Here is a 23,410-nt window from a genome sequence, read left to right on the forward strand (position 1 = left end):
ATGACTTTTGTCAGTTCTGTTTGTCTGGGAGTACTGGTGTGAGTATAATTGTGAAAGATGTAATATGTTTGTTTTGGGGGTTTTTTAGTTGTTGTTGGTTTTTTTTTATTTGTTTTGTTTTTGCATGGTTTTTTGGGGGGGGGGGGGGGGGGGGGGGGGTTAAAGCAAAATATCTCACGATATTAGCAAGAAAAACACTGATTGCTTAACAGGTAAGTCCAGCTCTGTCCAGTTGGTTATATTCCCCAATACACAGATATTCACCTTATGCTTATGCCTCTCATGCTTGATTGCATTACGTTGCATGTGCATTTATTAATTTGACACAAACTCATTCAATGCATACTACACATTGTGAAAAAAAACAAAAGCTATGTATCAAAAGTATTCATTTATCATGTGCAGAAATAACATTTCAGTCATTTATAGTGGAAGAGAGAAAAGAACACTTTTTAAAATGTAATAACTTTTTTTCAGCCTATTTTTGTTAAATAATGTTTCTTAAAATCATCTTTAAAATCACCAGACTTAATTAGGGAAGTATGATTCAAGCTTGGATTTATTAGGTGACTGCAATATTTTGTAAAGACTATAAATACCAAATAGTTTTGGTGTGATTTTTGTTACAAAGAATAGAAACATTACATTGCAACTTTATTTTTAATTTTTTAAGATACTTGTGTTGGTTTTAAAATATGGTTAGTTGTGAATTTACTCATTATATATGGGAAATGTGAAGAATAAATAGGCTAGGTCATACCTTCACACATTAAGAGAAGAAAATATAACAAATAAAATAAAAAAGCAGCTTTGTGAATTACTGTCCGTTTTAAGTATGCATGTAATAGCTTGTCAAGATGCCGATTTACATTTTTGCTTTATTTATTGTTCTTGATGTAACTGATAATTACCTATAATTGCATATTCATTGTTGAAGAGGTTGCAACTACAAGATTGTGAACAACTACATTTCCCATCGTTCGAGACTACATTACCCATAACCCCCCGCGCCTGTCGGATCGTGCTGGGGGAAAAAAGCGTAATATTGTTCCAATGATCGAGAATCAATAACATTCAAACCGTCTACATAAAACATCTGTTAAATTGGTAAGATAAAGGCTTTTCATGCAAATAATTGGAAATTGTCGTTTTGTTTTCTCAGAGAGACGGCAGATGTCATAAATGTTGAGTTAATGGAAGCTAGCTAGCTAATGAGTTTATCATCTGCTTTATTAATCATCACACTGTCGAAATTCATCATGAAAACACTTGTGAAATATTAAATGGATATTTTGATGATCTAATACTTCTGTTTAGCCTGACAGAACACAGCTTCGGTGATAGATACATTTAGTCTTGCTATAACTATATTTCAAACGGCATTTTTCAATTATTAAAAATCAAGCATACGTTATTTAAAATAAATTATTAAATACTTTATTTAAAAATCTCTTTTCTGCTTTAAAAACGATGGCTGTCATTTTGTTCGTCGTGTTTCTCTTCATAGACACCAAACCTCAGATATGAAGGAAAATGCTTATTTAATTTCCCTCATAACTGTGATATTTGTGTTTTGCAAATGTAATAGGTGTTTATTTCAAAATAGCGATGATAGTCGTTTTATAATAATGACAGTAATATTAATATACTTTATTTGCAAATTTTATTTATTTTTTACAGATAACCTAAATTTATTTGACAGTTTCGCATGTTTAACATTTCTCTCTTGTCTGTTTTGCGGTCCTAAACGTTTTGGTTTAACATCTTTTTGATTGCTCAGATCTTTCAAAATCAAGTCTCTAAGTTTATTCAGAAACGTATGTACATTTCTGGAAGATGGGGCTGCTTTGCACAGCAGGAGACTGATGAGGAGGACATGAGGAACAACTCAACACATCTAATGAATAGAGCAGTCTAACCTCTGACATACAGGTGAGCAATAAATCAGATTAATACGATTATTATTGTTCATATAAAAACAGCCTCTGTTATGCACCTCAAGAAATGATTTAGAATTTGCTCAAAAAAGTAACAGTTTATCAAATTTTGATCATGCATCTTCAATACTGTAGTATTTCTAAGCTACAACAGTGATGATAGACTATGATTGCATGTATTAAAGTTTTTCTTTCATCCAGCAGTCATGGAAACCAAGGAAAATGGTTCATTGGACACCAAAAGGTAGGTGTGTAAAAATAAAGTAATGTTGGGTTTGAGTTGAGTCCAAGTGTTTAACAATTGAGTTTGAGTGAGAAACATTTAGTAATGTATTTTATGTTGTTGCTGTACTTTTTAAACGTTCATGGTACACATGAAGTGATTTCGACTGTACTCGGTCCAAACTAGCAGGCCCATTTCATGACAAGGCCAGAAATATCATATTCATCACTGGCTCTGACTCAGAAAAGCTAGAGTTAGAGGTATTTTTTTTAAGAAAACAAGCAGTTAGTACATGAATAGAGTGCAAGTCTAAAAGGGGCAATTTTTTTTAAATATAATTATAATGCTAGAGTTAGAGGGTCAAATAAAGATGGAAGAAATGTGTTTTTAGCCGATTCTTGAAGATTTATATGGATTTATTTTATGCACAGTTTGAAGTGTCAGAGTTCTAATGGAGGGGGAAGAAATCTCTCATATTTCATTAAAAATATCTTCAATTGTTTTCCGGAGATAGTCTTATGGGTTTGGACCAACATGAGAGTGAGTAAATTATGGCAAAATGTTCTTTTTTGGGGTGGACTAACCCTTTAAACCCAATAAAGTGATGTCACATATCTTGAAGATTGTGTAGACATACAGTATTTGGTTATATTATGCTAATGCATCAGTGAAATCTTTTCTCTCCCTAACAGTTCTGTGGAGAATGGGCAGCTTTCTGATCCAGCCCACTGGGCCGTAGCAGATGTGGTAAATTATTTTAAAGCTACGGGGTTTGAGGAGCAAGCCAATGCTTTCCAGGATCAGGTAGGAATTTGTTGTCATATTCCTAAATCTTATTTTTTGCTGCACCTTTATTTATATATTAGTGCTGTCAATCGATTAATCGCCCTGGACTGTGATTAATCACGATTAATCGCAAATTTTAAATACTAGGACTTACCTGTAAATGTGTTGAAATAAAGGAATGCATGACAAATTATTTTAAGGAAACAGAAATCCTAAAACCTTTCACACAAATAATAGAACGTGTATGATGTATTATTATAGGTGATATTACTTTTGCCAACCTCTGATTTCTGAGAAATGCACGGAGAGGCAACAGTAATACTTTGATTTGCGCTCTTTTCATTCATAAAGTTTACATTCATTCACTTCACACAATTATTGCATCATTGTATTGCATATTGTATAATATTGCATTGATATTGCACCCCTGGATCACTTGTTATCGCGCAAACACCAGACTGTGCCAGCCTCAGCGAAATATTCAGGCAGAATTATTCCTTATCCGTTATTCGTTTTTGAAGCCATTATCTGTGCCATTCCGAATAAGGTATTCGGCTTTGGACACATCCCTAATTATTACATTACATATTTAAATTTTACATGCAACATAGATAAAGTCATAGAAAGTAACAGCTACACACAATATTGTAATCCTAAAATTCACGTTGTACTTGCAAACTCTGTGCATGCATTATGGTTAATGCATGCTCGAGTAGTCGATAGTAGTAGTTGTACGGTGTAGTAGAGAGAGCTCAACGCACTGCAAATAGATAAAACACCTGTAAATAAAAAAACAACTTCCTCAATTTTACAATGCACATGCTGCAAATGCTCACAACACAACCAAACAAAGAAACACACTGCAAATAGAAAAAACACCTGTAAATTAAGAAAACAACTTTCGTCAATTTGACAACACACGCTGCAAATGCTCACAACAAAACCAAACAAAGAAACGCACTGCAAATAAAATCTATTTGGTTGTGTTGTGAGCATTTGCAGTGTGTTTCTTTATTTGGTTGTGTTGTGAGCATTTGCACCACCTGCTGTCAAACTGATGAAGATGTTTTCTTGATTTGCTGGTGCTTTTTCTATTTGCACGTGTTTTCTGAAGTTGCAAAACCGACAGCGGACTAGTGGTTGAAGTAGTCAATCACTCGACTACTTGACTAGTCTGTGCAAGCCCATATATATATATATATATATATATATATATATATAATATACACACACACACATTTTTTTAGTTTTTTACTTATCAAATAATTAAAATATTTTTGAGTTACTTTGGAGAAAATGTCTAAAATAATCAATGTTGATAACAGAAAAAGCAATAGACAATTTCCAAAACATTCTTGACTGAACGAAATAAGTCACGAAATACAGTGACGTTTTATCCTTGCATTTCTCGAAAGGTCTGGCCCCCAGTTCTCAACAAAACGAATGTACATGGTTTGTATTTACATATTTGAGGCAATTAATTCTTCTTTGAGCTGATCTTTATTATTTATGATATACTTTAGATCTGGATTATTAAACCCATTTTCCCTGAATTAATTTTGGCATGCTTTATCTTTTCTTTTTTACTTAACTAAATGCCTTTTTCATGTTTATCTCTGTCACAGTCAGCTGTATATAAAAAAATAAAAATATAGTAATTGTTCAGTTTCTTAGATCAGTTCAATCATGTTATCAATAGATAATATAATATTATTATTTATCTCCTGTGTCTTTTTTGCTCCACTTTCCCCGACAGGAAATCGATGGCAAATCCCTTTTATTAATGACTCGAAATGACGTTCTGACCGGACTGTCAATAAAACTGGGTCCTGCACTGAAGATCTATGAGTATCACGTTAAGCCTCTCCAAACCCAACACTTAAAAAGCAACGTGTCATAGCTGCTGCAGCCACACGGACGCATGGAAGACAATCACAGCAGGGGCGCAGGGTAACTGCAGGCAGAACGTTATGCATCTTAATAAATAAACATGGTGAATTTATTGCTTTTAAGTGCTCATTCTGCTGTACAGGCATATTTACTGTTTTTAGTTTACCTACGTTTAACATGTTCATTCAGATTTTTCCTTCACTTTGTGTGCTTGTACATAAATCATTCATGCTTTTGAGATGAAATGCTCAGTTTAATAACGTGATCTGTGATGTAAGATGAAAAATGGCTTGAACTAAAATTGAAACACTATTCTTGAAGATGTTTCTGTGTAACGCATGAAGTACTTTTGAACGGAAATAAGAGGGAGGTTGCCGCAACAGTTGCGATTTTTATTGGTTTGTTGGTGTTTATTTTTCCTTTTTGTTTTTCTGGTTTTTAAGAGATAAAAAGTGTGTTGAGATAAAGAAACAGCACAAATGATCAAATGTCTGAAATTATGTATTTGCTGGGGTTTACAGCTATAAAGGCTCAATACATTAGGGCTTTGTTTGCAGGAATCCTGTCAGAATGAATTAAGTTTATTTCATTCTATAACTAACAATGTGATTCCTGATGAATTGTTGTTTTTGAAAGCCAGCACAACACTGTAAATCTACAGCGGTTTGTGATACAGGGTGTTTTAAACAATGAAACAAAAGTGAGTGTAGACAGCAATAAATGGTGCTTTTTCAGACTGCTAAAAAAAATGTGTATGTGGTATTTGATTAATATCTCAAAAAATGGATCATTAAATGTAATAATCAGTTTTCCACTTAAAACCAATCTCCGTAAGCAATGAAGGATATGTTACCTGCATGTTTATCTGATTCAGTTTTCTTCTTTTTTTCTAAACTTGATTCCTTGTTATAGTAAGGTGAGAAGCTAATTGTGCTTTAATGTTAATGATGATTTTAATTGTGTTGTGTTTACTCCAAAACACTGCTGTAAACACCTTTCAACTTAAATGTGACAATTTTGGTTTTATTAGGAAAACAGAGTTAAAACAAATATAAAATCTATTATAAATGGATTCAAACAAAGAAGTTATAAAGATGAACACACTATATTTATTAATATATTTATCCGAGATGAGAATGACGTTTTCATTACAACATAGTTTTCTATTTTTTATTTTACTTGTGTGATCACACAAAAAAATACATAGAGTTTGTTGAATGTTTAGACAGATACTCATGCTAGAGCCTAAGTTGAGATTGCTTTTATAGGGTTTATTTGTATTTGATGTGAATGTTGTTTTTCTTTTTCTTTACATTTTGGCTCGTGGTTTTCTGCGTACAGTGCCTGTGATGTTTCCTGATGGATTATCAACGGGAAGATAAACCTGAAATGAAAGCACAGCAACATATTGTGATGTGATTTTAAAGTATAAATACAAACAAAGAAACATCATTACTTTATCATCTCTAAGTTGGGATAGCAAAACATCCTTCTCCTGCTCCTGTGTGTGTGTGGTTTGTAAAAGTTTGACAATAAAGTCATTTTAAGAGTAGTAGTCTCACAAGTCCTTATTTTGTCCCAGAGCCTGAAAACTCTAGACTTTGTCCTTTGTTAATAGAGAAGTATATTTAGACCGATCTGAACTCATAACCTCTGTTTGACTGACTCGTTTTTGCAGACTTTTACAATGGTTTTCTGTCACACCTCATCCTTGTTTGAGAGTCCAATTTTTGTCATGTCAATGACAAAATAATGCTGATTCGGCATAATTATCTCAATTTCTTCAACCTACGGGATCAAAGTGATGACGAGACGTATGTTTTTTACATTTACTTCCAAGTATACTTATAAATGAGTAACTTAAAGCAATAAACCACCAATAACTTTAAGTATGAGCAATAGTAATGCTTACCTTAGCAAACACTATAACTAAAGCCACACAAAACTGAAATCAGTTTGATTTACCTGCGGAATTCTGTCAAGTACCAGAACTTGTGTTTCATACAGAGTTTTCTGAACAGAAGGAGAGTATTCCCCACGATCATAGGGTCCTGCAAACCTCTGAATGATGGTGTCCTTAACAGTTTTCCTACACGTAAATTGACGTTACAGTAAGTTATGATGCATGTATACAGCATGTAATGGAACATATGACATATTATGTGCTATAGAATGTCTAAATGTTTAGCATTTACCATGCAGCATCAAATGCAACATTCACATGAGTGTTGTAGCGCCATCTTGCATAAACAGAAGTGCAGAAGAATCTGTCCTTTGCATCTGTCAGAGTGGTGAAACGGTCTCGTAGGAAGCCTTCAAATCCAGACTGAGTAGTCTTCAGTACCTTCATATCTAATGCCGCTGTGAACCACTGGAGTCACTGAGAAAGATATATATTTGCTAAAATAAAGCAAGAATATACTTTCCCCATAATACTTTCAGACCACCATCACTAGTTCTGAATCTCATTATTACTCACTACTCAAATGATGTTCAACCTCACAGAAGTGCCAGGCCTCAGGACAATGGAGGAAAGCATGTGTGTGCTCGACTCCATTCTGTTAAACACGTAATATTTTAGGTATTAAAATGTGTTAATCGGCTATAAGATGCTAGTCAATAAGTCTTACAGTGTATTTAATAAGATGTATTTAATTAAAATCAATTATAAGATTTAAACATTTACCAAACAAATTGGCATCTGCAAATAATTCATGCTTTTCTGTTTTGTTTGTTTGTTTTTTCAGTTATCTTTCAGTGACTGGTGTCAAGGTGATTTTTAGTTAATGTTTGAAGTCAGAACCATTAGGCCTAAGTTGGCTAGTCCTAGCACCAGAGTTACTACATGTGTAGTAATAGTCATCGAATAAACCTAGTAAGTTATATCAGCTATCCCCTGGGGTGCCTCAGGGTTCAGTTATTGGTCCCCTACTCTTCTCGATATAGACCACCTCACTCAGCCCAATAATAAAAGTAAACAGCTTTTCCCATCAGTGCTACACAGATGATACACAGCTGTCATTCCGACTTGGCACTATCTGCACTATCTCAGATTGTATTTCTGCTTGCGATTCAGCCATTTTGACCATGTTAACTTTGCAAACAAAGAACTCCTGGTCAGTCCAGCTAGACACTTCTTTTTAAAGGCACTTTCAAAATAATAATAATTGGTAACACTTTATTTCGATAGTCCACTTTAGATATTCTACTAACAGTAAGTAACTTTGCCACTACATGTCAACTAGCAGTCATTAGAGTATTAGTAGACTGTGTGCTCAATATCTTCTAACACTTTATTTTGATGGGTCCACAACATACAACATACTGACTATGAGAAACTTTGCAAGTGTATGTCAACTTATTCTATCCTAAACCTACCCTAACAGTCTACTCTGAGAGTTAGTAGATATGTAGTTGCAAATTAATGAGAATTAGTTGACATGTAGTTACAAAGTTACTTATTGTTAGTAGAATGTCTAAAGTGGATTATCAAAATAAAGTGTAACCTAATAATTAATTAATTAATTTTACAAACTTTTCTGAACTTCTCTAGCTTTAGATCTCTTGCAGTATGAGTATTGTTGGCTTTTGTATAATAAATTACTTGTGATCTACTTCCTCATTCCTAGTCGTTTTACTAAATAACTAAATATTAATACAAAGGTCTACATATTTTTTGAAAGTCACTGTATATATTCTGCTTTAGCGATAACACAACACCTTTTCCAGCCTTTTCCAGGGAACTTCATCAATGTTGACCCTCACTCTTGTGACATGATTGAATGCTGTGAGGAAATGTTTGCAGATATCCAAGGCAAAGCCCTCAATGGTCTTAATCTGCAAGACAAGAAATATTCTGTGCTTTAAGTCACACTGCCATGGCTTAATATAACAAAACATTAGGTCTTTGATTGCAAGATGACTTAACTTGATTTAATAATCATTTCATAGACTACGTTAGACATTCTTGTTGATTATCTAAAGGAATGCTGGTTGGCAATCACTCTAAAAATCCATAGCTGTTTCTACGTGAACTGTGGTAGTTATATTGAATATTTGACTCCTGGGCTAATTTATAACATGAAGTACCATATTATGTAACAAAAATTATGTTTACAATGTAATTTTTGTTTATTTTCAATTAAAGAAAATTCTGAATGTAGGTAAAACAAGTAAGGTGCAGGGGCTAAATTAAATTAATAAAAGTACCTACTCCTTTTAGTTTGGCGAGAGCGTGAACGGTGTTTTTGATGGTGTCAGTGGGGATGATATCAGAGTTGTCTCCTGTCAAGTAGTCTTTGCGCGTCTTCAGGGTTAACTGAACGTCTGCGATCAGCTCAGTAATATGGTGATGAATCCCTTCACGGCGAATGTGAAGAACTTTAACCGCATTCTTACCATAGCCTGTTCTCACAAACTCCACATTCTACATGAGACATGTTATTAAATAATATTGCAGTTCAAATGCATTTTTTTTTGCTGGCTGGCATGCATCCACACAGTTATGGCATGAATGAAAAGCAAATTTCTTTACCTGATTTGAGGTAGTGGCCATGACTGTAACTGGAGTTACTGACTGCACCAGTAGTTGGAGGAGGTTTTGGAGGGAGCAAAGGGTTTTGCTGAGGAGGTGGTGTCACGTACCAGTTTTGATGTTTTGGGTCCAAATGATCAATGATCTGCCCCACCTCCATAATCCTGATTTGCTGAAAGCCCTTCAAAACAAGCCACTTGTCCTCTCTACGTCTGTCCTGTTCACACAGTGACCACAGTCACGTCCATGACCCAACATTTTATCTGGCCCACTGGCCTCCCTTCACCACCCCTCAACTGTACATCAACCAAAATTCAACAGATTTTTTTGTTTTTCGAGGAAAAAGAGGAAATCAGGCCTGAGCTGGTAATATCTGCGTGAACACAGTGTTTTAGGAACTGGAAATGTCTATAAGATTTTGTCTGTACATTTCAAAGGGTGTTTCTTCAGTATTCCAGCAGTTGATTGATCTTCAAATGAACAGATTTCTATGCCTTGTTAATTAACATTAAAGGACAAACAAGTGAGATCTCGATCAGCAGATTATCTTTTTTAATTTGATTTATAATCTTCTCACAAGCTTGATTTCTGCATGCTTAGGAAAATGATCAGGGTTGGATACGTAGGTTGGGAGAGAGAAAGATGATATACAGCATAGAGAGCCTGTATACGTTGTGTTGTCTTGTGCCAACAACCTAAATACATTTTACTCTACACCTGCAGTACCAAATAAAAGGAAACTGATTATTTTTTTGACAGAGGTGTGATATATATAGGCCTTCTGCCACAGAAAGGTTTTGAGGACTGTCAGTTTAGGTGTCTTGCGTATATTATATTATTCATTCAAAGAGCATTCACCGGGACAACGATATGTGAAACTATTGCATTTCAAGCATTTGCGGTGAAATCATCACTGATTATTCTTAAGTAAACATAAGAATAACATTTATAATTGTTCCAAAAAGTTGTTTCAACTTAAAATAATTTGTTACCCCCGCTGACTTAAAATGTTTAGTTAGTCAACTTGAAGTTTTAAGTTACTCAATGTTAATATAAGGGACAACTGGAATATTTTAGTTGTTTAAGTCAGCGGGGGTAACAAATTATTTTAAATTGAAACAACTTTTTTTACAGTGTTGTTAGTAATATTTTAAGATGAACACGTACTGGACTGAAACTCATGCTTCATAATCAATACTCTTTTTTTAAGAAAAATCATGTTTAATTGTAGCAAATTTGATACATGAAGTTTTTGATGAACATTTGTTCATCTCTGAATTATCATTTTATTGTACTGCATTATGTTTTGCCCACCACAAAAACTATTTTGATCATAAAACTAAGCATTTAAATATCTTCTTAGACATTATTTGGATATATAGAGTGACAACTAATATTTCTATGCATTTCATGTAAGCAGTCTGCTGTACTGTTATAAAGATCTTGATTTACATTATACTATCAGAATATCTTCTTTGCCCATATGGCACTGCACCAATAAATAAAATGTGCTCCTTGAGTGTGAGCTACAGTATATAATGTTGCTGCAGATTACAATACTTTCACTTTTCAGTCCAACAGCTCAGTCTATATGCTTTACAGTGATGCTTTTTATTTTTAGATTTTTAAACAACCAGATTTTCATTTCCCCAGTCCCTGCTATATTCAGGCCACTTCTCTGTCACTAGATTACAGCTGCATGATGTCGGTCATAAGACAAACTTCCTCTTTTTGATATAAGAGCAGCTATTTTGACTTCACAGCTTGGAGAAAGCGAGAGAAAGCGTCTCTCTCTGTTTTCATTTAAGCAGGAAATTCAGATGTTTTATTCACTTTGAATCACAGACTGAAATGTTAACGTTGTTTCGAATCTGTGTGTGTGTGTTGTTGTTGTTTCTCAGTTTCTCAGAGGCAGCGATATCCTGTTTAAATGAGGATGGTCAGCCGGTTGACTGGTAGGATGAAATCTTTGCTCTCGGGTTTAGGATTAGTTTATGAAAACATGTTTGACAGTTGTTGAAAATCAGTCGTATAACCACTGTATCCACTGTGAACTGTTATGTGCATCGTATTATTCAATGTTTTATAGTATTGTAACTCTCATGTATTCTTTTAAAAGGTTCATTATTTACAAACTTCCCATTTACAAGATGGAAGTGAAGGGAAGTGGAGTGGATTACATGTATCTGGATCCATCCGTCATGGATTTTCAGTTGAGTAAACATACAGTCAACAGCAGTAAAGGAGCTTTAGGCAGAACACTGACACAGCTTTACTCCAGATATACAGTAAGATGCTCTTTGAATACTAATCTATTACTAATATATATATATTTTGTTTTTTTTGTGCATCAATAACACTGCTGTCACTGAACATACTGTAGATGACTGTACTTTAATTTTTCAGTCCAACGGCTCAGTCTATATGCTTTACAATGACGCTCCACCAGAATTGAAGTACCCAAGCAAGTACGGACATACAAAAGGTACATTAATGTGTGACAATGTATATACAACGTATACACAGATTTACAGATTCCAGCAACAATTTTCGAATTTGATTTGATTTTGTTGTTCAAGATTTTATTTGTCACATACACAATTATACAGAGTATAACCAGCAGTGAAATGTAGGTTGTTCACTTAATACTGTCCTGTCACTTTTAGTATTCAAAGCTATGGCACAATGGCAATGCCTAATAAGTCGTGTTTGTGAATAAATGCCAGAAATTGTTTAGGACAAGTTTCTCTCTCTCTCTCTCTCTCTCTCTCTCTTCAGTCCCCTGTAACTTGGCTGTGAAGCAAGTGGGCATTATTGCAGTAAATGAATTGGCCTATTCTTGCTCTTCACATACCCTCAAAACCAGTTGATACATTAAATAAACCAGATTTGAAAAATACTGTATCCAACTCTAACTGGATTGTCATGAATATGATTTTTTTGCAGGTGCGCTGATGTTTGACCACTCTCAGGGATTTTGGCTCACACACAGTGTTCCTCATTTCCCTCCATTTCCAGAGAGAAATTACAGTTACCCATCTACAGGAAAATACTACGGCCAGACTCTGCTCTGTATTTCATACAACTATACACAGTTCCCTCAAATATGTGAGCACACGCTGTTCTTATTATATATGATATGTTTGATTTAACTGTGGCATAATTTATTGTTCACTCTGAAACAAATATTCCTCTCTTTTAACAGCATGGCAGTTAGCATATCTTAATCCACGTGTGTATAACTGCTCTGTCCCTATGGGATTTCGCCCAGACATTGCAGTCGTGGCACAAATTTGTGATGGTGAGACACCTGCCATTAAAAACAGAAGGAGTCTGCAGAAGCTGAAATCAGTTCGAGGACAAACGTTTTTCAGTTTTGCCAAATCACAGAACTATGTGGATGGTGAGAGCTCTCAAGTTCAAAAACTCTTTTATATATTCAGACTGATGGTCCTACAGCAGTTTATTGACATTGCATTATGCCAAAGTACTATTTACCTTGGTTATGTAACCATGCAAGCGTGCAAGACTCAAGTTCAGTCCCTACATGTTTTACCTTTGTATGAGTATTATATAATATGAACTGTCTTTTTCAAGACACAGCACTAGACAATATATTATTACAATGTTACAGAGTATGTTATTTTATTATTTCTTACTATTGCCATTATGATACAGTAGGCTAAAAGCTAGTGATCTGTAATGTGATTTTGGCATTGTTCCGTCATAATTTAATTCTCATCGTTCCCCAAATGATCAATCCCATTTGATTTTCCTTCTGTGAAACACAAAACTAGAATCATGAGATTATTTTTCTATGCAAAAGCAATAAATGAGGACTGCGAGTTTTTTTCCTCAAACAATCACCAGTTGCTTTGAAAGAAAGAAAGAAGATTATATTTTTCCAAAGCTGTATCTTCTTCAGGAGGCTTGGAAAACAGCAAACAAGTTGTATGTGTCAGTCCTTATTCACTGTAATTGCAAAGGAGAATAGACAGTCTTCTAAATTTTGAGTATTTTGTGTTCCACAAAACATAAAAGTGAGTAAATGATGAGAGGATTTTTGGTTAAACAGTTTCAGGTAAACTATTCCTTTAACATGAAACAGAGTTCTAGGTTAATAAGATTATAACTCCTCTACAGATATTTACACCGGTTGGGTGGCTCAAGCGTTGGGGACAGATCTGCTGGTGGAATCGTGGCTGCACCAGGCACATCGGCTCCCCTCGAACTGCTCACTTCCCCGGCACGTGATGAACATTGACAGAGTTTGTCTTCCTGGACCACAGATGTTCAGAAGCTATGAGGATCATTCAAAGTGGTGTGTGTCTTATGCATTCAAAGACCAGTGGGCATGTCTGGGGGACTTGAACAGAGATAGTGGCCAGGCTGGCAGAGGTGGTGGGCTGATATGTTCTCAAAGACCAGTCATTTATAAAGCTTTCCGTCAGGCCATGGATGGGTATAAACACTGCTGAAAAATACCTTCAGTACACTAGCTCCAGACTTTGGAGCATGCACTAACCCCTGTTGAAAACCCTGGCTGTACCAGTTTTAGCCTAAGCCCAGATGCAAATATAAAAGTTGATAAACACACACACAAAAAAATCACACAATGGTAAATTTAACTAGTCTGATGATTGTGTTGGTCATCCAAACTATCAACAAAAGAACAGTTTAATTTCTTAAACCAAGTTTTAACATTGTTTTGAACCAAGACATGTCAGTCCAAACCTGTGTTAACATGTTCTGTGAAAAACTAAAGAAAATACTTCGAATAATGTTGGTAACCAAACAGATTTTTTGATGACAACTGACTTCCATTGTAGACTGCACTGTAACGTAATATTTTTTTAAGTTGGTAATAAAACAAAGATCACTGGAGTATGTTTTACAAGACATTTATTTTCACTACACATGTTTTTCTACTGCAAAAAAAAAATGTTTAATTCAATGTGCTGTTTGCCATTTCTTTGTAGTTACTTGTGAAATTAGTTAAATAAAAAATAAAAAATAAAAGTTTAATGAATTAAATACCTTAAAAATTCAGTCGCCTGCTTCTCCGCTAGAGGACGCTAAACATAACACCAACTCACGTGGCAGCAGGAACTTCCGATTCGACCGGAAGTAGTGTATCTCACACACGTGAAGCAGACAGAAGCAGCAGAAAATGGATTCTAACGAAGCAACAACTTCAGAAAGTGTTTCTAAGAAAAAGGGGAAAACGAAGAAACTAAAGCGAAAGGTAAAACCCGACGAAGCTCCGGCGCGAGAGATGGATCAGGCGGAGGCTGAAGAAACAGAAAAGAAATCCGTGTCTGAAGCGTGTTTTCCTCCCACTTTCAGCGTGTCTGAGATCAAAAACAAGCAGCGCAGACATGCGATGTTCCTTAAACTCAAGGAGGAGAAAAGAAAGGTGACATCTCACTAACATATACACACTTACTGCAGTGTGAAACGCGCATTTGGTGCCCAACAAACTGAATTAGTTCCCTTAAAAACACCTCTTTTAGAAATGCACTGTAGCTCGCTAAGGGTTGAGACACAGCCTTTAATCGTTAAAGGTGCAACTCTGCAACATTATACTTTCCAAATTGTTAAAGCTGTCGTTTGTCTTTCAGCAAAAGTTGGAACTGAAAAAGAAAAAGAAAAAAGAGAGAAAAGCTCTTGGAGATGAGGTATGTTTGGTTTCTCACTATCTATAAACAGATCAGTAAACTATACATTGAGGGGATAGTTAACCTATATCACAATTTCTCTACAAAAACAATTTCTTTGTTCAATTTCAACCACGGTCATGGTAAAAATATTTCATTTGAGTTTATCTATTACAGCTGCTTGACATGACTTTAACACATGCAGTGAGGCTTTTCTATTTTTAGAAGAATGTTTTCTTTGCCTCTGTGTCTATATATGATAACATGGCATCTATATGCAACGGCGCCTCCAGAAAATATTTAGTGGTGTGGCCAGAGGAGCAATAATATACTAGGATGGAGCACAAAATCAGAGTCACTGAGAGAAAAAGGGGGTAACCTGCTTTCGTTGTTTGTATTTAGATGTAACCCATAAAAATGACTAAAGTTGATGTAGTTTGTCAGTCTGATATAGCCAAATTAAATGACTTTATTGACTTGTACACAACTAATAAATTTAAATGTCACCACATAAAGCACACTTTAGGTTTTATAAAAATAAAATGTGTAAGTACATTTATTCTGCCACTGACTGTGCGTTAAGGGCCTGTTTACACCTGGTCACTAAATGCATTTTCTCTGATCGGATATCTACACTGAAAAAATTATACATTGAATTTACTAATTTTTTTTAAGGTAAGTGGTTGCAATCAATTTATTTTAGCTACATTTAAATAAACAAATTTTGTTGAAAGTTAGTCAACTAAATTTGATTATTTAAATGTAGTTAAAATAGATTGATTGTAACCACTTACCTTAAAAAAAAATTAGTATAATTTTTTTCAGTGTATCTGATTTGTTAAAACATTTCCATTTACACTTGACCACACAAATGTGTCTTTGCAAAACCGATATAAATCCGTTCTTCAATTCCTGCGCTACATGCGAATTTAACGGAGTTCACGTCAATGAGAGCAATAGATATGCACTGCATTTTATTCATTATCAGCTCATTTCAATCGCATCAGCGCGGCATCAGCAATATAGCTTAGTCTCACTACTTTTAATGAAGATAATTGTGTGTTGAGCTTCAGATTCACTTCCATTTGGTGAAAAGCTAATATATTTTAGTATTAAATTACGATAATTAAGAATTTTGTTGTGGTATGTATGAAACCTCTCATAGTGAATGGGGAGCAATAATTTCTAATTCGGTTAAAAATCAAGCTGATTATATATAGAAAATACACTTTGAAAGTCATCAGATTTCCTGTTTTGAGTTACGGGGATTTAAAGATTTTGGGTTGACCAGGGGTGACTATCTCTGAAATGAAAAGGAAACTAAAACATGATTAACTATGCTGTATGTGTGCTTGCTTCAGTTTTGTCAAAGTGATTCTCTCGTGATCATGCAGTACGATTAAATCGCATGCAAAAGCAGAGGTGGAGTTTGAGAAGGAACGTCTAAGTAAATGAATACTGGATGATTGCTGTTGAATTTTGGTGTAAAATATTTGTCCATGTTTGATATTATGTGCAGAACTGTATTCTATATCAAATAGAAACAGTTAACTGTCTTGGCAGATGTGAGGGTCATGGCTATATGTAATAACTTATTCTCTCTTTCAGGCTCCACCAAAAGAAGTTCCCAAGACAATAGAAAACCAGAGAATATACGATGAGACTACAGTCAACCCAGAGGATGAGGAGGTGATGTGTGATTTGTGGACCTTATTCCACCTGCTGACTGCTTCAGTAGACCTCATTTACAGTTATGAGCCTAACCTGGAACTAATTTGTTTGAAATCCAGGTGGCTTTTGACGAAGGAACCGATGAGTTCTCTGCTTACTTCAATCGGCTGACAAATCCTAAAGTTCTCATCACCACTTCGGACAGGCCCAGAGGAGTGGGTTCAGTTTACTGTTCTGTTTTCTAATTCACTCTCATTATAAATTAGAGTTTTAGAATATGTGTCCTTCATTTATTTTGTGTTTATGGGTTCATGTCTGCCTGTTTTCAGAGGACCGTGAGGTTTTGTGAGCAGCTGGCAACAGTGATCCCACACGCTCATGTGTACTACAGAAGAGGTCTGGCTTTGAAGAGAGTCATTCCACAGTGTGTATCTAGAGATTTCACTTATCTCATGGTGATCAATGAGGACAGAAAAGTGCCAAGTATCCTTTGTTCATACGTCAGTATGTAATCACGTTTTTAGATCTGTGAGATTTTGTTGAATCGTCTTCTTAATGAGGTCATGAGAAGCAGTCACTGAATGTTACATGAAGGATTTTCCCTCACTTAAAGTATCACAGATGGTTTGGTTCTCTGTCACCTTCCTGACGGGCCAACTGCACATTTCAAAGTTAGTAATGTTCGCCTTCGCAAGGAAATGAAGGTTAGTGAATTACTGTTTTTTTTTTTTTATTATTAAATTAGTCATGCTGTGAATTTTGTTGGTCCATGTTGTGCGATAAAAGTTGTACAACAAAATCATTTTGACTAATTATATCAATAGAGTTCGGCAGTTTCTGTAGTTTAAACCAGAAGTTAGCATCACCCTGCTTCTCTTGATAATAAAACCAATAGGATTTTTGGATAATAGCAGAAAATAATCTTTGTTGTTTATCATGAAAATGAAGCCTAAATGCAGTCAAAAGTTAGGATATAAAGAACCATGGCCACTTGACTTCAAAATCGCCACTGCTGCCAAGCTTCAGACGAAAGCTGGAAAGTTTGAATCGAATAGTTTTTGAGAACACAAGTATAAATACATTAAGGCTGTAAAGCAAACTAGTGAGCAAATGAGTTTTTCTGCTAAGTATGATGATGTTTAAAGTCCGCAACAGCCTCTAATACTATTTATAGTAGGGCTGGGACAAAATAAATCGATGTATCGTGATTCGTGGATCGTTTCTGAGATTGTCGTAATGCATTGGGATTCTCTCTGGAATCGATTCTGAGCAGTAGATGGTGCTCTAGGCCAGTGATTCTCAACCACATTCCTGGAGGACCCCCAACACTGCACATTTTGCATGTCTCCTTAATCAAACACACATGATTCAGGTCACCTGCACATTAGTAGAGACTCTCAGACTTGAAATGGGTGTGTCAGGCAAAGGAGACAAAATGTGCAGGAAATGTGGTTGAGAACCACTGCTCTAGGCTAGTTTTTAACTGCACTCAAAGGCTCAAGATGAAGAGCCCTTGTTCGTTCGTCATGTAATTCGTTAAATGTACTTGCATCTTGGCTTTTATGACACGTGATTAATGTAAACAGCCCACCTTGTAATTTGATTCAACTTTTTCGAACTGAATGATTATTGTATGTTCAGCTCAGAATCCATTCAAGAGAGAATTGTGACACATTCGGAAAATCTCAGAATAATTACTCTATTCGCGATGCATCAATTTATTGTCCCAGCCCCACTAATTAGCCACTTATTAGCAACTGCCTTTTTCAAGATATGCAAAAAAAAATCAAAAAGAGGCCATTTCGTGTTGTAGAATAAAAAGTGAAAAAATTGTGAGCTTGTGTTAACCACAAAACTTATTTCAGGCATTTTACCAAAACCCATTAAAAATATATATAAAAATAAAATACTTGCGACGATGGAACTCAGAAGTTCAAAAATGCTTAACCCTAACTCCTGTTTTCACTCTCTAGAGAAGAGGTAAGGACCCAACGGAACATGTCCCAGAAGTCATCCTTAACAACTTCACTACTAGACTCGGTCACTCCATCGGTCGGTTGTTTGCTGCTCTGTTTCCTCATGATCCACAATTTGTGGGCCGTCAGGTCGCCACATTTCACAATCAGAGAGACTTCATTTTTTTCAGGTTTCACAGGTAAATATTCTCTCATTTGAAAGGGCTGTGTAATTGTGAAAGCTTACATATGTAAGATTTGTTAGTCTAGTGATTGTCTCAGGGAGAGGTACATTTATGATGCCTGTTGTGATCAAATTTGTTTTCATATACAGATCACTGTAGATTCTAAAAACAGATGTATGAATGTATTGTAGTAAAAATAGAGACATAAGCTGGGTTTCCATCCATTTCCTGTATAATTGTCTTACACGACTGTGTTCCCAAACAGTAGCATTCACCTCCGAAAGCAATGACAGCATTTATTGTGTTTCGTCTGCTTGCTCTGATGCGCAATTCATATATGAAAATTATTATATTCAGTAGCTTATCCTGGTTTTCTATTGGCTATTTTGTGCCAGTTTACCAGGAAGTGACGATTTTGTTCTCTTTGACGCGTTGGATGGAAACTGTGCTCGTTCGCAAATATTTTGTGATATTCCAATTTTGCGCACAAGTTAAATTCACAACTTTGGATGGAAACCCGGCTAAATATCTAAATCTAAATATTTACAATATCAAGTAGAGTCCAAAAGTCTGACACTGCTTTAGAGTCGTTATATTTTGCATTGTTACATTTTAACTGGATAAAATTGTATGCAGATTAGGAACTTCTGTTTCTACATGACTGAATAAACTTATGTATATCATACAGGTACATCTTCAAGAATGAAAAGAAAGTGGGAATACAGGAACTAGGACCTCGCTTCACTCTTAAACTTCGCTCTTTACAGAAAGGAACCTTTGACTCAAAGTTTGGGGAATATGAGTGGGTTCACAAGGTGCGTTCTAAATCTAAAATCTCATTCGTGAGGAACATTGGTTATTTGAATGTGCTGTTATTTATCAGTAATTTATGTGTCAGTTATACATGATTAACTGCTCCTTTAAATGTTTCAGCGCCATGAGATGGACTCCAGCAGAAGAAAATTCCATCTTTAAGGACAGACTTCAAACACAGGATATCCATGTTGATGTTTAATGAATTATGTAAAAATCTCTTTTATATTATGGAAAGGTGTTGTAGAATCGCATGCTTTGTCTTTACTGTATTATATTTTCTGCATAAGAATTTGTTCATAAGAATATTATAACCAGGCTGGACATAAAGACTTGGTGTGTCTCAAGTCATGACAAATAAATCAAGTAAATACAATATATAATTTTTTTCCTCTAAATGTTTGGGTAAAGACATGGGTGGAAGAGGCCAGTTTGTGAAATTTCAGATTAAAAAGACTGATGTCTTCTGTCTTAATTTTACAGTACTGAAGTTATTTTCAAAAAACAAACCCTTGGAAAGACAAAACTAAGACTTTCATTGTTGTTTTTTTAAACCATGTTGTTTGAACTGAACTTGTTTAAATCATCATGTAGATGGAGGAACTTATGCTTATTATGCTTTACACTCTACATATATACATAAAAAGAAAAAAAAACGTTCATATCTTCACAAGGATGTGTAAAGGAGACACGGTGGGTTATTGAGTGATTAGATGTTAGTTTTAAAATTGAATAAAGTTCCAAACGTAGGTTTGGCTGTAGCTCCCTGTAAACCGTGAACCTTTAAAATTGCGACCATGTGCGTCTGGTTCTCGTTCTGTACTGTCTGAAATGTTTGGCGCGTACTTGCACTGTATCCGCTCACGCCAATGACCCTCAAAATAAAACACAAAACTAAAAGCCATACAAAATATCAAGAATAAATCAACACCAAACTAAATATTATGGAAACTTGAAAAATAAAAATGCAATCAAATTATTAACATTGGGAGGAGACTAATCATTCTGTACTGTCAATCATCATTACGAGCCTATATATAGTGGGGGGAAATTATTTGATCCCCTGCTGATTTTGTACGTTTGCCCACTGACAAATAAATGATCAGTCTATGAATTTAATGGTCGGTTTATTTTAACAGTGAGAGACAGAATGAAAACAAAAATCCAAAAAAACGCATTTCAAAAAAGTAATAAATTGATTTGCATTTTAATGAGTCAAATAAGTATTTGTTCCCCTATCAATCCGCAAGATTTCTGGCTCCAGGTGTCTTTTATACAGGTTAGGAGCATTCTTTTAAAGGGAGTGCTCCTAATCTCAGCTTGTTACCTGTATAAAAGACAACCTGTCCACAGAAGCAATCAATCAATCAGATTCCAAACTCTCCACCATGGCCAAGACCAAAGAGCTGTCCAAGGATGTCAGGGACAAGATTGTAGACCTACACAAGGCTGGAATGGACTGTTGGTGCGATTATTCGCAAATGGAAGAAACACAAAATAACTGGGGTTTTTTTTTTGTTATTCTGTCTCTCACTGTTCAAATAAACCTACCATTAAAATTATAGACTGATCATTTATTTGTCAGTGGGCAAACGTACAAAATCAGCAGGGGATCAAATAATTTTTCCCCCACTGTAAGCAGGAGTCATTGTACAAACCCAGCATCAATTCTTCTGGCATCCCTCCACCTCCCCATCTCCTCCTGTATATATGACATTCTCCCACTAGGTAGTACCGCAATGGGGGTTGAACTCTGTGCTCAAGCCTCGGGTTTGAGCCTCCATTAAAGACAGCAAGCCAAGTTTGTTTACCATTAACCATCAGGACTGGATGGGCAGGTGAACTTGTAAATGCACAATAAAAAACATTTTAAATGAGTGAGGGCTGCACACTTAGAAACCATGTGTGTGTGTCTGTGTGTGTTAAGCAAACAGACCATTCAAACAATATATCATCAAAGTAGGCTACTGGGTGTCACTCATCGCCACCTACTGGTGTAACAATGAAACCTGTAGTCTGTCTGGCATCCGGGGCTCGATCCTAAATGTTGTCTAGTGTGGAGACCCGATCTAACAAGTCAGTTAATTAATTAAAAATTAACATTAGTCCACTGATGAAATGTAATTTTTAGTTTGTGTCAGTACACATTAATAATCAAAACATTCATATGTATTTCTTTGGTGGCTGGTCAATAGAGGGCGCCACACACAAAATAATAATAATTATTAAACTATATAAATTGATATCTGCATAAAGATAAGCAACTCGTTAACTTCAGCTGAGGCTCGTTTGTGGTTTATAGAGACTCTTGTGATCCTCACAGAAACCTCTCCTGACTCGTTCTGGTCAGAAACTGAGAAACTAAATAAATGCAACACCATAAATAATGATAGCGGCATTAAAATACAGTTTCATGTTATTTCACAACATATACTTTTATATGCTGAGTCTGGTAATCCCAGGAGACCCAGACACATAATTGATTTAAATGCTGACAAATAAACATTAATGCAACTGTTTAGGCTAACATTAGCTAGCGATGCTGTCTCCTAAACGACATTGTAATGGTATTCTTGATAGCTGATAACATACCTTCATAGTCATGAACACATTCTTTAAACACTTATATAATATTATAAATTATTTCTCAACTCTACAGCTGTGCAAAACAATTCACTTTAAATATTCACTTTTCATTCATGAAGATGATATCTATCTATCTATCTTTTTCTCTATATAAATATTACTGTCGCGATTCATCATCCATTTTATTCGACTTCATTTTGCTCGCGTCGACTAACCGGCAAAATACCAGAAGTGGCGCATTTCACGGACGAGAATCCACAAAACACATTATTAGACTGTTTTTCAAGGCTGCATGATATATTAAACCCATTTAAAATCATAATGAATCATAATTGTGAATTCACAAACGCTAGGATTGAATTAAATAATTACATGCATGTAGGTTAAGCACGTGCGTCTCACAGCGGCTCCGTTCACAGTAGCTCCACAGAAACTTATCATTTACATGTGGAGCGTCTCAAACTCATCTCTGCATGTTGTTCTGAGTTTGGGTTTATTATAACCTTCATATGAGAACATAGCATCAGATTTGTGAGGTAAATCATTTCTAAATCTACACAAACACAGGAGAATAAATCGCGATTTCAAAATAGTTTACAGGTTTCGATGTCCACATATTCATTTAATTACAGCGGCTATATTTCTGTCCTAAAGAAATGGCCAAATATTAAAGATTAAGTGGACATTTGAATTAAATGGTGCTTGGTAAATATTAAACAAGGATTAGATCACGCAGTAATGTGTAAAAACAGGCCTTTGTTGTAATGCTCTATTGTTTATAATACATTATGTATTTAACAGTTTTGTTCAATAAAACCATATGATTTCTTGCTTTTGATACTTTATTTGAACTAATTATTATTGCGTCATGTATTTTAAGTAATTTTAAAGGCTATTGTTCACTTACATCTATTTTTATTACCACAAAAAAAAAATAATAATAATAACAAATATAGCTGCAAGCAGCGATCACCGGGGTTCAAGCATTTTAAGGCCTTAAGGTGGTATGCTTTTAGGGTCTAGGCCAACCTGGATGTATGACTGACAGTAAAACACATCCACAATGGAGAATAGGCTCATACACACACTGAAATTAAATGAAATTATTAAACTAGTATACAGGTCCTTCTCAAAACATTAGCATATTGTGATAAAGTTCATGATTTTCTGTAA

The 23,410-nt window shown here is 35.2% G+C and overlaps 4 protein-coding genes across 12 annotated transcripts; 3 read left to right on the forward strand and 1 right to left on the reverse strand.

Moving 5' to 3' along the window:
- Positions 1-982: 982 nt before the first annotated feature.
- samd13 (sterile alpha motif domain containing 13) lies at positions 983-6,387 on the forward strand (the record flags this gene model as incomplete). 8 transcript variants are annotated; one of them, XM_079396808.1, is made up of 5 exons in its annotated part: positions 983-1,107; positions 1,837-1,932; positions 2,139-2,181; positions 2,853-2,964; positions 4,703-6,387. In XM_079396808.1, exons 3-5 carry the CDS (start codon positions 2,144-2,146, stop codon positions 4,844-4,846), a joined length of 294 nt encoding a protein of 97 aa, XP_079252934.1. In that variant the 5' UTR covers positions 983-1,107; positions 1,837-1,932; positions 2,139-2,143. The 8 variants fall into 8 exon arrangements, with proteins under 8 accessions (XP_079252934.1, XP_079252931.1, XP_079252932.1 ...); XM_079396805.1 differs by having other exon boundaries at positions 998-1,107; positions 1,781-1,932; positions 2,142-2,181; XM_079396806.1 differs by having other exon boundaries at positions 1,006-1,107; positions 1,781-1,932.
- uox (urate oxidase) lies at positions 6,146-9,437 on the reverse strand (the record flags this gene model as incomplete). Its single annotated transcript, XM_079396803.1, is given in 9 exon segments — positions 6,146-6,220; positions 6,541-6,624; positions 6,802-6,925; positions 7,032-7,190; positions 7,192-7,216; positions 7,316-7,394; positions 8,557-8,673; positions 9,050-9,262; positions 9,371-9,437. Coding segments are annotated over 9 exon segments (897 nt in total). The 5' UTR covers positions 9,392-9,437.
- Positions 9,438-11,061: 1,624 nt separating this feature from the next.
- Positions 11,062-14,400, forward strand: dnase2b (deoxyribonuclease II beta). Of its 2 annotated transcripts, none has more exons than XM_079396699.1 (6): positions 11,062-11,325; positions 11,490-11,658; positions 11,777-11,855; positions 12,317-12,478; positions 12,576-12,773; positions 13,514-14,400. In XM_079396699.1, exons 1-6 carry the CDS (start codon positions 11,222-11,224, stop codon positions 13,846-13,848), a joined length of 1,047 nt encoding a protein of 348 aa, XP_079252825.1. In that variant the 5' UTR covers positions 11,062-11,221; the 3' UTR covers positions 13,849-14,400. The 2 variants fall into 2 exon arrangements, with proteins under 2 accessions (XP_079252825.1, XP_079252826.1); XM_079396700.1 differs by having other exon boundaries at positions 11,084-11,325; positions 12,389-12,478; positions 13,514-14,361.
- Positions 14,401-14,483: 83 nt separating this feature from the next.
- rpf1 (ribosome production factor 1 homolog) lies at positions 14,484-20,762 on the forward strand. Its single transcript, XM_079395831.1, has 9 exons — positions 14,484-14,786; positions 14,992-15,048; positions 16,636-16,716; positions 16,818-16,913; positions 17,028-17,181; positions 17,320-17,402; positions 18,672-18,853; positions 19,527-19,653; positions 19,772-20,762. The coding sequence occupies exons 1-9, from the start codon at positions 14,541-14,543 to the stop codon at positions 19,811-19,813; spliced, it is 1,068 nt and encodes a 355-aa protein (XP_079251957.1). The 5' UTR covers positions 14,484-14,540; the 3' UTR covers positions 19,814-20,762.
- The last annotated feature ends 2,648 nt before the right edge of the window (positions 20,763-23,410 follow it).

Source organism: Barbus barbus (genome assembly GCF_936440315.1).
Source record: "Barbus barbus genome assembly, chromosome: 37".
Lineage (NCBI taxonomy): Eukaryota > Metazoa > Chordata > Actinopteri > Cypriniformes > Cyprinidae > Barbus > Barbus barbus.

Coding starts and splice junctions, on each gene's coding strand:
- dnase2b (XM_079396699.1), top strand. CDS start 11,222: ATGTTAACGTTGTTTCGAATCTGTGTGTGTGTGTTGTTGTTGTTTCTC. Junction 11,326..11,489: donor GATGGTCAGCCGGTTGACTG/GTAGGATGAAAT, acceptor TTCTTTTAAAAG/GTTCATTATTTACAAACTTC. Junction 11,659..11,776: donor AGCTTTACTCCAGATATACA/GTAAGATGCTCT, acceptor TTAATTTTTCAG/TCCAACGGCTCAGTCTATAT.
- rpf1 (XM_079395831.1), top strand. CDS start 14,541: ATGGATTCTAACGAAGCAACAACTTCAGAAAGTGTTTCTAAGAAAAAG. Junction 18,854..19,526: donor ATTTTTTTCAGGTTTCACAG/GTAAATATTCTC, acceptor TATATCATACAG/GTACATCTTCAAGAATGAAA. Junction 19,654..19,771: donor AATATGAGTGGGTTCACAAG/GTGCGTTCTAAA, acceptor TAAATGTTTCAG/CGCCATGAGATGGACTCCAG.